This window comes from Anarhichas minor, unplaced genomic scaffold (genome assembly GCF_050575085.1).
Source record: "Anarhichas minor isolate MPS153535 unplaced genomic scaffold, ASM5057508v1 ptg000035l, whole genome shotgun sequence".
Lineage (NCBI taxonomy): Eukaryota > Metazoa > Chordata > Actinopteri > Perciformes > Anarhichadidae > Anarhichas > Anarhichas minor.
The window spans coordinates 2,038,593-2,051,571 of record NW_027466481.1 but is presented as its reverse complement, the minus strand read 5'-3'; the positions used below and the strand labels follow the sequence as shown (position 1 = coordinate 2,051,571).

Here is a 12,979-nt window from a genome sequence, read left to right as displayed (position 1 = left end):
GTCCAAAGTTTTGAAAGCAGTCTCCAACATTAGCGTTAATGACCACTAACCTCTGGAGCATGCTAAACAGCCTCCTCTGATGGAGAAGGGAGCTTATAACTTCATGCATATATGAAAAGAAAAAAGGGGGGTTCTCACAAATGATGAGCCCACACAGCTCAATATTTAACCTCGCTGTAAAGAGTGAGTGATGAGATATTATTAACTTGTTTGATCAGAGTTCAAATACACTGGACTGCAAAGCTACCGAGTGTGGTGACAAATTACATAATTGTGTTCATGGATATTTGCATTTTTATAAGATTGCTTTAAAAAAAACGTATACTATTGTTAAATGAGGCTCATCCAAACGAGTTAACAATGTTTTCTTTCATCGTTTGGTCATTACCGTATATGAGCATGTTCCAAGAGACTGACCCTCTTCTCTTCTACGAGCTCACCCTAATGGCACATAAAATAAATAATTGAACCAATCAAAAAGAGTTTGTGTCGCCGTCAGTGAAAAGCTCCTTTTAATTTAACAATCAAAACATCAGCGAGTCGCGTGGCTTTTTTCTGAAGCCTTCATTCACGGCGGTAATTTGAAATGGAAAGTGACTTTCTGATTTTTCAAACAGCATTTTAACTGACAGACATTAGCGCGTAATGGTTATCAGTCGTGATACATCAAGTTCTTTTGTCTTTCATTCGACTGCTCCGCTCTTGTTACATTTCCCATGATGCATCTTTGCAAGCTGGGGGTAGATGTTTCGGTGAACGCCTATTCCCAGCCCTGACCAATAAAACCCGTAATGAATGGTCCGAGCAGAGAGGCATTAGGATAAAGCATTGGCTAATGGTTCGAATCTCATCAGGTAATGATTGACATTTTATTTCTTTGATAACACTTATCTTTTACAATCTAGGTAATTAATCAGTGGCTTACGTCTCCTTAAACATCATCAAATAGATACGTACACACCAAGGAGAGAATGTAAACATCTCCACTAAATGCATTCAATTGTAGATTAACAGCCTGGTGAATAATTAATCAAATATGGAAGAGTGATAAATTATAGCTGAATTACAAACGCAGCCCATCACCCCTCCATCTTTTCCCTTCACAATCCTCCGGCAACCCAGAAAATGTGTCGATCTGCATCTGTCTATTTTCAGAGTGTCGTCCTTTGATGCTCTCTCTATGCATCCACAAATAAACACACATGCAACATCAGGAGGGTAGCGTTCTGCGTGCAGGTCTTTTTGCTCTCCTGGGGGTTTGCAGCAGCTCCCCACCGAGTCCTCTATGATAATGTTCGGGTCTCGTGGGACTTCGCCGCGCTCTCACTCTGCCATTATTATTATTATTATTATTCAGCCCGCTGCAGTCCATCCTCCCTCTCACTGACTCGGTGTGTAACTCCGTGCCTCCATCTCTCATCACATGCCTCCCACTGTATTTGGCCTTGCTGACTGAGCCACATCCCTCACTTTTGTCTGCCGCTTGCTCCCAAAACTGCCGACAAGAAAAGAGAGGCACTTTTTTCCACCGGGGAAAAAAAAAAAAATCAAGAATGATATAAAGACGTGCTGGTAAATACCCGTAAGGACGAACCACCCATGCAAAATGTCCTCTGCCCTCTACATCCTGTGACAGAATGTCAGCTCAGCTTGACCTCAGCTCCGGGGCACGGCGTTCTCACTGAAGCATCTCCCAGCACCGTAGAAATGACACAGTTTCCCCTCAGACGCCTGCATGACTGGGAGCAAGTTGGGTCTCGTTTAGCGCAGACATGAGGTTATCGGGGGTCAAAAAACAGCTCCGCAGAGGTAATCAACAACCTTGCTCCAGGTCCTCTCGTTACCGACTGATGCCACTTCATACTGTCCTCAAACGTGAGCGTACATTTAGAAAGAAAATGCATTAACAACTATGCTAGAAATAGTTGCCAATACATTTCTCTCCATTTCCAGCGGTGTTACGCGTGCGTGTTGCGGTTCAGCAGACACAGTGGATTGTTTATAGTTGGTGAGACGCTGCCGGCAATCTCTGAGACGATCTGATGAAGTTCCTCTCGCTCACAAGTCTACTCTCTCACCAAACCGTCACTAGTTCTGTGAAAGGAGTGTGTCTTGTGTGGAAGTCTTGTGAGCTCCGTCTGGCCTCTGGGCCCGGCACCTTTCTGAGGTGGAACAGATTATAAGCAACAACAATGAGCAATGTATCTGCGCTCATTCCAGCAAAAAGTCAATAACATTCAGATTGTACCAGGACAGATATAAATACACTCGAGCTACGTTCAATCTACATGCTTTATCTTGTTGCAAACTGTATTTGATTGTAATGAAATTGGGACCCTCAAGCTTATGCAGGCTTTTTGTTCTGCACACAGACATCTCAAGCTGACAGAAGATTTGAGGGATTGGTTTGTTTTTTTCCTACTCTGGGATGTTGCAGGGAGGAACGGAGAGGTGAACAACTTCCACCAAAGTTTCAAGACAATACTATGCTATTCTGCTTCATTCTACTCTCAACACAGCCCCTGCTGTGCTTTTCTTCACATTCCAGCACCGTCAAGCTCACAGCAAGTCACCACAACACCAAATGCAAAGGTGAAGAAATAACCCCAAACAAACACTAGCGGCTCTGTGAGGCTGCACTCAGGCACAGAGGTGCACGCGGTCGCATCGACGACGGTAACTTGCCGATGTTCACACGTGAGATGGTGACCGTGTTCGCCATCTTGGTTTAGCATGTTAGCATGCTAATTATTGCTACTTAGCACTGAATATAAAAAGTTAAAAAAAAAAAAGTAACCTGATGATGGAATGAATATATGGACATTTGGGCAATCCATCAATTAGTTGTTGAGACATTTCACTCATACAACAAACTGTGTGTGCCTGTTTTAGGGATTGCCTACACATCCACACTACTGCATTGCCCGGGGGTGGAAAAATGCACCACAACCATGTCAGAAATAACACGGCTCCCCCACCTCCAGTCTCTCCCAATGACACCCGCGAGACTTCATACTCATTTGAGTGTCACCTGAGACGTGGAATCATGGGCCTGACTGTGCTAATTATACAGACACTTTGCCGCCCCGGTTTGGCTCGGGAGATGTTCACCGTGGTCTCTCGGGAGTTATTGCCGGTGCATGTTGCTACTTACGCTGAAGATGCTTCATCAACAAGCACGCAGGGGGACCATTTAATCTATAAACAGCAAAAATCACAGTACACAAGATTTCACTGGGAAAAGATGTGAATGACTTCCGCTTCTGAACCAGTTCAGTGCGACAGCAAATACACATTATTACCACAGAGGATATGAATAAGTTACCCGAAATACTATCAAATGTCCCTGAATGTTCTGTTGGCAGCAGCGACAGCCAAAAAAATCAGCCTGCAGGGTAATAACACATGACTGACAAATTAATAGAATATATGCTTCGATTTTGTCGACTGGAAATGTAACAAGAACAAAGCTTCTAAATCCGTACTCATACTAAACCGGTAAAGGCAGCAACTAACAGTTATTTTCATTTAATATTAATCTGCCTTTTAAATTCTCGATCTAACGATCAAACATTTGTTTAAAAAAAATGCTTAATATTTAAATAAATATAAAATATCCAGCGCAATATCCCAGTGTTGACAAATGCAAATAAGTTGTTTTGTCTGATTTTTCAAAAGTTCCAGTGATCATTCAAATAGCTGCCAATTCTAATTGGATGAATAGATTATTGACTAATCGTTTCAGCACAAAAAACATTACAAACTACTTAATAATCACACCCCAGGTGTTAATCAGTGTCTTAGTGCTTCCAACAAAACAGACCCGTACAACATTGCTATGAAGATCAAAATGTTTCTTATCTGTCTTAAAATGTTTCTTATGATTAACCAATAAGGCCGGTGGACTGACTGACTCTCTGGGTAGCTAATAAGTTGCACAGTTGCTTCTAGCATCTATAAGAAAATGACAGGCTTGAGAGTAGCAGCCCGTAAGTAGGAGCTTGTAGTGTTGTGGAATAAAACATAATGGTCTGAATGGTATTATTTGTACCTTTGTCTTGTTATTTCCTGTTTTTTTCTCTCCTTCATACAGCACGTGGACCCCTGAATGAGTCATCTCAAAGGTCCATGACCTGTAACATTTCATGTAATGTGTGTTTTGTCCTCTCCTCCACTCTGGATGTTTTTCTACCGTCTACTATTACTTTGAATCCATTTTTCCTTCTTCAAATCCTATAAACCCCTCCATACGAATGTAGAAAATAAATACTGAATACTGAAAAGAAAACCTCTTCTTTGCAGAACACATATCCATCAATAAACCAATCACAACACCTTGATAGGAGATCTGACCATGCATATATGTGTGTATTCAAACCACGAGAGAATGAAAGAAAGCAGATGAAAGCGTTTGAGTAAAACGATCATTGTGATCTATTCCCATTGTGTCGTTGTATCGCACCACATCTAATACATTTCCTGATGACGGAAGAGAAATGCTGAATCAGATTATAACTGATATAGAGAATGTTGAAGTAACAGTGAGTGAAAGAGAAGAAGAGGAGGACGAGGAGGAGGAGAGGGTCTCGAGGACTAATAACATTTGGGAGGCGCCATGAGGAAATACAACCCGCATTAAACCCTCTTAATCACCCTCTTTTAAATGAGATACGGTCTGATGACCAGCTGGAGGAAAATTGCTGGACCATAACTCAAAAGTCATAGAGCACTGACCAAACTGCTAATAGAAGATCCTCATAATACGGCAACACACTGTATAGCAAGGCAGACTGAAGAACCCCCATAATGCTAACTGGCTGTGACAATGCCAACTACTTCTTCAAGCTTTATGCAACAACAGCTTGTGGGAAAATATGCCAAAAGCCATCATTGAACATTCTGGAGCTTCTTTTGTCTCGGTAATTGGCTCTGCCGCCAGAACGGACCGGTCTGTCTGCTGAGCAGCTCGTCAGGATCTACATCAGGAGCCTGGTGTTTGTTTTAAAGTCATGTGTTTAAGACATATTTCAGAAAATGTAATCTGTTCACTTGGAACAGAGTTTTAAAACCGATCGCTTCGACTGTTGTCCGAGCCGCCTGGTGGGAGGAGACAGACTGAGACATCATGTCTGTACTTCTGTCCCCGTCTGTCTGTCCTCGTCCATTGCTAACAAATAACAGACCGGCAGTGCCCTCCTGGGACAAGACCCACCAACACCAGATTTACTACAAAATAACTGATCAATATAATCATATATGGTTTTTCTAGCTTTCCAAGACCATAACACAAAAAAGTTTATTTTGTCCAATTCATTTTCTTATTTATTCTCTTGAATACATATGTTGAATACACTTATTGTAAGTCGCGTCTGCTAAATGGATAGCAACAATAAGATCTGCAACAAATTGAAAACAATGCCTGGCTGGTGGAGTAATTCTACAAGCTGCATTGTACAGACACGGATTTTAATTATCCAATTATAATGTAAAATGTACAATAGTAATATGAAATCTACAATCCAAATGTAAAACTGATCCCCCTCCTGAGCCAAAATCCCATCTTTCATGAATTAAGAATGAGCAGGAATGCCTTTAATTTGGGTTTATAAATGAGAACACTATTGACTTCAAGTGTTACATCTTCCTAGCAGTTGCTCTTGTACTGCATGTATTTCCTTAAGTGGTATTGCGATAAAATTAGGACATCAGAAAATATCCTAAGGCTCTTGGCAAGCTCGGTGAACCGAGTGCATCTGACGAGTGTGTATCTTGAGCCAGCGAGTCATTTTTTCCAGAGGCAGGCGTGTAGATGTCCAAACTGCATGAGGTAGTTCAGTATCAAAATGATGATATCCTGTGACACATACATATTTCTCAAGTGTACTGCGAACACTCTGAGGTGTTGCAGTTATTTGATATCTAAAAACACTTTTCTGTGTACACTAGTGCAGGTGAGTGTGTGTGTGTGTGTGTGTGTGTGTGTGTGTGTGTGTGTACTAAAGCCTCACATCTGTCTCCGTCGCTCCCCGTTTTACACAGATCAATCTCAACTTCATTCACCATGTTAGCAGAATAACTGCCGTATCAAATTCATAAATGGGAATAAATATGCTTTAATTTCTATAAAACTGGCTGATATTTCTTCAGAGAAGCCTTAGCCGCCGCTCAAAGATCTCATCGTTAGATATTAATACAATCTGACATCTAATCACTGATTTCAAGACAGAAAATCGCTACTACCCTACGACGTGTAATGTACTTACCCTGAAAATATCATTATATTTGGAGAATTAACCAAAATTGCCACTAATACGTCATGTCTACTTGTCCCAGAAGTGATGGAGCAGCAGCCCTTGGTGGATGTGACCCCCCCAGAGGTGACCACCGCTGAAGGCACGAGGGACTGAGGTTGACGGATTGTGGCAGATCACACCCGTGACAAAGTGTGAAGACGCAGTGTGAAGTGTAAATCTGTGCGTGTTGTCTTTCTGATCGGTGACAGTGCGGCTGCTTGTCAGCGGCTGCCATCACTGGCCACAGCTACAGCTCCTCTCACAGTTAACTGTCATCTGCATTAACAGGGATAGACCGGCCACAGGGACACAGCAAACCTGAGTGTGTGTGTGTGTGTGTGTGTGAGAGAAAGTGAGTGTCATGCCTCTCTCCATGCATAAATATCTATGTGCGTGTGTGTTCGTGCCATGAGCAAGAGGTGTAGAAGCTGAAAACTGAGGGTTTCATTTGATGTGTCGGTGAAATTAACGCTCACTGTGGATCCTTTATGGCCTCGAAATTGGCGATGACCAAGATGTTGCTGAGCTCCACGAGATAAAAGCACATTGTAGACACACCGTTAAGGTGTTTTTGCCCTGATTATATACTGGGGCTGCTCCCCGGTGGAATAAATATGCATGCAAATTTGTAGGCTTGATAATATCTATTCCCACACAATGGCGTGCTGTTCAAACATACCGGGGGCATCAAGTGCACTATGCCACACATGCGAACTACATTCAGGATTGAATAAACCCCAAAGAAATAAGTGTTTTTAAATTCTAATTGAGGCAAATTTTGTCAGTAAACAAATCTTTTCATAGTGGAGGCATCTGACACCTTGTCATAACAGGCAGGGAAAAGGTGTAATTATTGCCTTGTGTCTTCAGTACGATGTTGACAGTCATAATGACATAGTCAAATTTGTAAGCTTTGTGTAATTGCACGCCATTACGTAACCTGCACTTTAGTACCACTGGTGGAAAGCGTGACTGTGAGGCCCGGAAATGGCCTCTCTTATTTGCAAAACCCACCGACAAACTGGCACTTGTTAGCACAAAACCACACAAAAACATGTCCTGGTTGGCTCCCAATCCCAACAAGATATCAGAACTGGCAACCCTCAGTTGTTCCCGACCCCGTCGTTACGGACTCGCTCAATGAAACAGCCATGGCCTCTTTTAGCCTCTTCTCTCCCCCAATTTTTTTCTATCTGGAAAAAACATCCCTTCGACCCCTCCCCTCTCCCCTTTCTTTTATTTATCACATTTTCTGCCCCACAAAGGCCTTTCAAAGAGGCAGAGAATCCCATCAGCTGTTAACACGGCGTGGCCAGTGGCCACACAGGAGGCTTTTGATTCCTGCTGGAATGTCCCGAGCTTTGGAAAACTGCCAAACTCAGTGGACACAATAGCGGGGGCTTAAAATCAATCCGGCATGCAACGCCGCTGCTGAAAACATCGTTATCTTAATGTAGTGGTTACCCGCGAGCTGACAGAGACTTTAAAAGCGAGGTAAACGCAAATGATAACAATTAGAGAATGGGTTTCTTACCGAGTTTAGGTCCAGGCTGGTCTGCACCCACTCCTTGGCATCGTTATATTCTTCCATCAGTCCCATAATATATAGTGTGTCCAGTGAGTCAATGATGGAGGCTCCTCTCAGGCCACCTGCAAAATGCACAAGAGAACTGAGTTAGTGCCGTATCCATATATGATTAACCTGATTACATTTACACCTGGTATTAATATGTGTCTTCAGTGTCCACATTGAGATCGCTCTGTCTGAGAGGGCTGCGTTAAGCAAGGGCTGGCACCGAGACATCAGCCTCCAAACGCCGCCGTTTAGGGGGGAGAGGGTCCGTAAATGTGACTTTGAGGTCCGCCTACCCTCGCACACACAAAAGGAATGAGGAGAGGAGGTGATGAGCACAGACAGATCTCTCCGGTCAGTGACCCAAGGAGCGCTGAGAGCGGCAAGTATACGCTGAAGGTTGAGCCCTCGACCCCCCCACCCGGTCGAAGCTTTGAAGATTCGCTGAGCAGAAGAAACGGTGCTCTGACAGCCCTGGCGTTATGTATTTCTGCCCACGTAGTTGTTGTATGTGGATTAAACGCAATTGCATTTACATTTGTGTTCAGTACGGTCACACATTCAGCCTCAATGCATTTTGTGGTCAAGCACTATCCAATTGCATTCCGATCACTCAAAACGCATTTTCATGAAAGGTGTAAATGGGGTAAGAGATGTGTGGCTCAGGAGAAATGCTTTAAACTCCATTGGTAACACTTTCATTTACATCCATGATATCTTTACATAATATCATATGTAGGCACATGTGGTGTCTGGACATTTCACATGTAAAAACATTGATTTAATTACATACAAATATATGATTACCTGGTATATGTCCTATTGTTAACAGATTCAGGGATTAACAATTGTAATGTTGTATTTGTTTACAGCTACATTATAGTGTGTTATAAACCATTTATTAAGTATCTATAACATACATATGAATGCTTAATGGTGGAGGTAGTGATACTATTTAAGGGTGTGCAAGGTGAAAAGAAATAACAAAAACAACCATTGAGAAGACGCAGCGACGATCACATGTCAAACAACAACGGGCCACCTACTTTTTCTACCTGGGTCATTAACAAGACTTTTCTCTCTCCACATGTACTAGCGTCTGCTTGGTCTTTACATAACTTGAAGTTCTTGTGTTAGAGTTGCAAAGTGATAGCAAAGTGATAACAGCATGTTGTGTTTTGCTGTATTTGTCGTAACAGTGCATCACAGTGATGCTAAGCTACAGTACTTCAATCACTAATCCTTGAGATGGTGAATAAACACACCCAGATGGTGTTTCCTTTGTGGAAACTTTCCACAATGCCAATGTAAACGTGTGAAATTGAGAAGAGTAACACTTGTAAAAGGAAATGAAGCAGTATACAACAAATAGCTGACTATGAAATGAGTTACTTGACTGTTACATAAGTTGTTGGAAGGTAGATAAGTACTCAGATTTAACCCCAAACCTTTATGTGTCCGATTAGCAAACAGCAACTTGACAGCATCCGTGATATAAAAAAAGTAAAAGATGAAAGTCCTTCATACAGTAAGCTTCTGTAATTGTTGCAGTGATGTTGAACGATAATACTAAAACAGCTTTGAGTGGCCCAGATGAAAAGCATGAGCTACAAAGCATCGATCACTGTACTGTAACATGAAAGTCAAGTCATTTAGGATTCGACCACCAGAGGGGATAAAAGAACTGATACACTTTGATTATAGTAAACATTTAACAGCTGCTCCTGGATTACTCGGTGTATGTGTTCCCTTGGTTAATTATGTGTGTAAGTGTCGCATTCACGGTGTTTAAAATCTGTGTGTGTACAGTTACTCTTAATGTCTGTCTTTATGAATCTCATTTGAAGCAATTCATTTATTTTTTAAAACTAAATGAGACTAAAGGGTGTATATTCCATGCTGATGGCCTTATGAGAGATTGCATGGCCTATTTTCATTCTCATATGACCAAATAATGAGCCTCCCAGAGACAACTAGGCACAAAGGAAAAATAAACATTATCCTTAATGAATTACTGTAAAAGAGTTAAAGGGCAAATTGTGCTTTGTAAGTTTAATAACAAGACAATGTGACTAAATAGACGGTGAATCTCACTGCTATGGGGCTCACATTGAAGATTACTAGAAAAAAAAATGTGGAAGCTGACCTGATTAAATGAGAAGTGATGAAAAATATTCATGCTCATCCCTGAGAATAACGTAGCCAACAGTAGATGGCTGGATTGATCTGACGCAACCACACGGCAACCTGGCACATCAAAGTCCTTCAGCTTTCATCAGGAGTTATTGTTACAGCTCAGCAAACGTGCAAATGATAACCAAACCTTTGGGTGACAAAACTCTTGCAGATTTTTCCGGCTTCTAATTCGTTATACGAAACGATGCAGGGCTGCAACTGATAATTACTTTTAGTTTAGTTTAATCAGTTAATTGTTTAGTCCATAAAATGTCAGTATAAAAGCAAAAGTTGAAGCCTTTTTGCTTAATTCTAACAATAAATGATTTGGTCTCTGCTGCTGTTTTCATGCCGTGAAGCCAATAAACTGAAAATAATGAGCTGTTGTTGAAGACCTTTCTGTCTGTTAACTAATCAATTGAGTCACTAATTGTTTGGTACTAAAATGTTGCCTTTATATTCAAATGATGCACTGCTGAAGTGACCGAAACAACAAACATCAAACTCCTTCACTGCCAATCCGCTCTACCAGACATGCTGTTCATATAGTATTTGTAGCTGCCCTTACATTACTACTATCAAAACTCGGACCACCACTGCCCTTTCACCTCATCTTCAAACCTTCACGGATTAGCTGATGAGGTTAGTCCGGCTGCCGAAGGGCACGCAAGACAGGGGTCAATGGCTTGGCTTCACTGGATGATCGCCGCCATATGCTTCGACCATAAATCCCGTACTATTAATAGTCTAAGAGGCAGAAACACACTGAGGCTCTGTGCGCCTTCCAAATCACTCGTAAAGCCACACAACATGACCGGAACTTCTCATTAGCTTTTTCTTTTTTTGTTACAGTTACCCCCATACCAAGCTCGTACTCCTGACAAAGTTGCCATGTCATGGCTTTGACTATTCCGATTAAATATACAAAGCATCCCCACCCTTTGAAAGCTCGCCTGCTGTAGTTTGCCTGCTGGCAGTTCACCTCATACTGTCAGCGAGGGGGCAGTGCTAGCCTGAGGCAAGACACAGAGTCCTCTTCCAGTAACTCTAGAGGACCATCTGCCCAGGCTGTTAGCCATTGTCTTAGCACCGACTGTATTCAGTGTCAAATGTGTTTTGGTGCATCAAATCAGAAAGACTTCCTGCTTCTGAAAACCTAACAGAGGAAGTAAGGTACTCAAATGTTGACTCTATTGTGTAGGGAAGGATTTTTTATTTTCTTTCAGTTAGCTTACCCAGCAGCCTTATCGCTTCTCGATGACAAACAGTGATGCTGACAGCTGAGAAGGAGTGTGTATTCATATATCTAATGCACTCTGGTTATCCAACCCCAGAGGTAGCCGAGCTCTCTGTGGCCGCAGGGAAAGCAGCAGAGTGTGGAAAATTCCTATTGAGAAAAGCACCAAAGCTAAGATGATTGATTGACTCTGAGGATAGATGGAGCGGATCAATCCATCATGGTGTTCTCCTTCAGCTTCCATGGTCTAAGACCCTATTTATTTCTGTAGCCCTTTTCTACAAATAAAAGGAGCCTTGAGGGATTCTCTGAAGACAGGGTCAATATGTGTGTATTTATAAAGATTGATAAACATGATCAATTGCATATATGTTAGGGAATTCCCACCACTGATACAGAATATGAACTATAGGGCGGGTCTTGTATTTGTAACTAATAAATGTGTGTGCGTGTGTGTGTAGGCACGCAGAGTACATAGCAAGGCATTAGTAAAACATTGGCTGGTGGATGTTCATTCATCATGTCTGTCGCAGGCCAGTCATTGTCGGTTAGGGGGGTTACATTAGACGGCGAGAGTCCGTCCGATCAATCACACTGCAGTCCGTTTGTGTGTTGTGATAATACTTGCCTCGCTTTCCCCTCCTCTCTTCTTCTCCAAACGTACACGCATGCACTCACACTACTGATATCTGTATGAGGGTAAACCCCTCCTTTAGTTAATCCCTCAAGGGGAAAGTTCAGAGGCAACATTTCTGCTCTAATTTCATCTAACCAGAATAAACTGTGCGACGTGCATGCAAAATATATGCCGATATTCCTGAAATGCCATCAGATGTTTGTCGCAAATTCCATTGACTAGGCACATTAAAGATGCAATAGAGTAAACCAGATAAGAATAACACGATTTCAGAGATGAAGTGTTTCAATACACCCATTGGGAAAACAGGAGTAAAATCAAAGCTATATGTGTCTTTCTCATTTGAGTTTATGAGTCATGGCACAAACAGCCAAAAGAATAAAAAATCAAACACGTGGTCAATCAGTCACCCTGTTCACGTCATCAAAGTGAATATTATTCATGCAGACGCTGTGATGCACATTAATTACACTGCCGTGTTACTAGCGGTTGCCACTATCCACTTATCAATTGCCAGGGCAATGAGCATCTTGTTAGCGCTAATGCTATCTGGCACCAGAGCGACAGGGTTAGCGAGCTGCTGTGTCTGTGTGATGTTAACGATGTATAGCTGTTTGCCATTCGAGGCACGAGGTTAGCTGCACAGACAAAGTGCACTGAGGAGATGACTCTTGCAGGTGAGTGGATTTTTGATGGAGAGCGCCAACGGGGCAACGGTGGGAGAGAGGGAAGTAGGTTTAGAGGGAGCGGGATTAGGCTGGATTAGGTGAGCAGAACATGAAAAAGGGCAGGTTGAAACAGTGTGAGAGAAATGTCACGTCTATCAATCAAGATGGACCTTTCTGGAAAAGGCTTTCAATGCCAACTGTGTGCTTTAGTCTGCTTGAGGAGCAGATGTCAGATAAATCAAGAACAATCAATAACCAACCACATCATACATTTATTAGATTTATTCTAATCAGTCATTGTTGTCGCGTCGTCCTGCCGATAGTGGCATCAGATCAGAAAACACGGCTTTATGTCGTTAGAAACGTGTTTTGTTGTTTAATCCGTAAGACTTGTTG

At 42.1% G+C, this 12,979-nt stretch overlaps 1 protein-coding gene across 4 annotated transcripts in view; it reads right to left on the bottom strand.

Moving 5' to 3' along the window:
- LOC142965607 (mannosyl-oligosaccharide 1,2-alpha-mannosidase IC) overlaps positions 1–12,979 on the bottom strand; it is a 158,339-nt gene that overhangs the window by 58,865 nt on the left and 86,495 nt on the right. For all 4 annotated transcript variants that reach the window (XM_076106626.1, XM_076106625.1, XM_076106627.1 and 1 more), the window contains one exon: positions 7,828–7,943. In XM_076106626.1, coding sequence (XP_075962741.1) covers positions 7,828–7,943 — 116 coding nt within the window. The remainder of the gene's footprint in view (positions 1–7,827; positions 7,944–12,979) is intronic.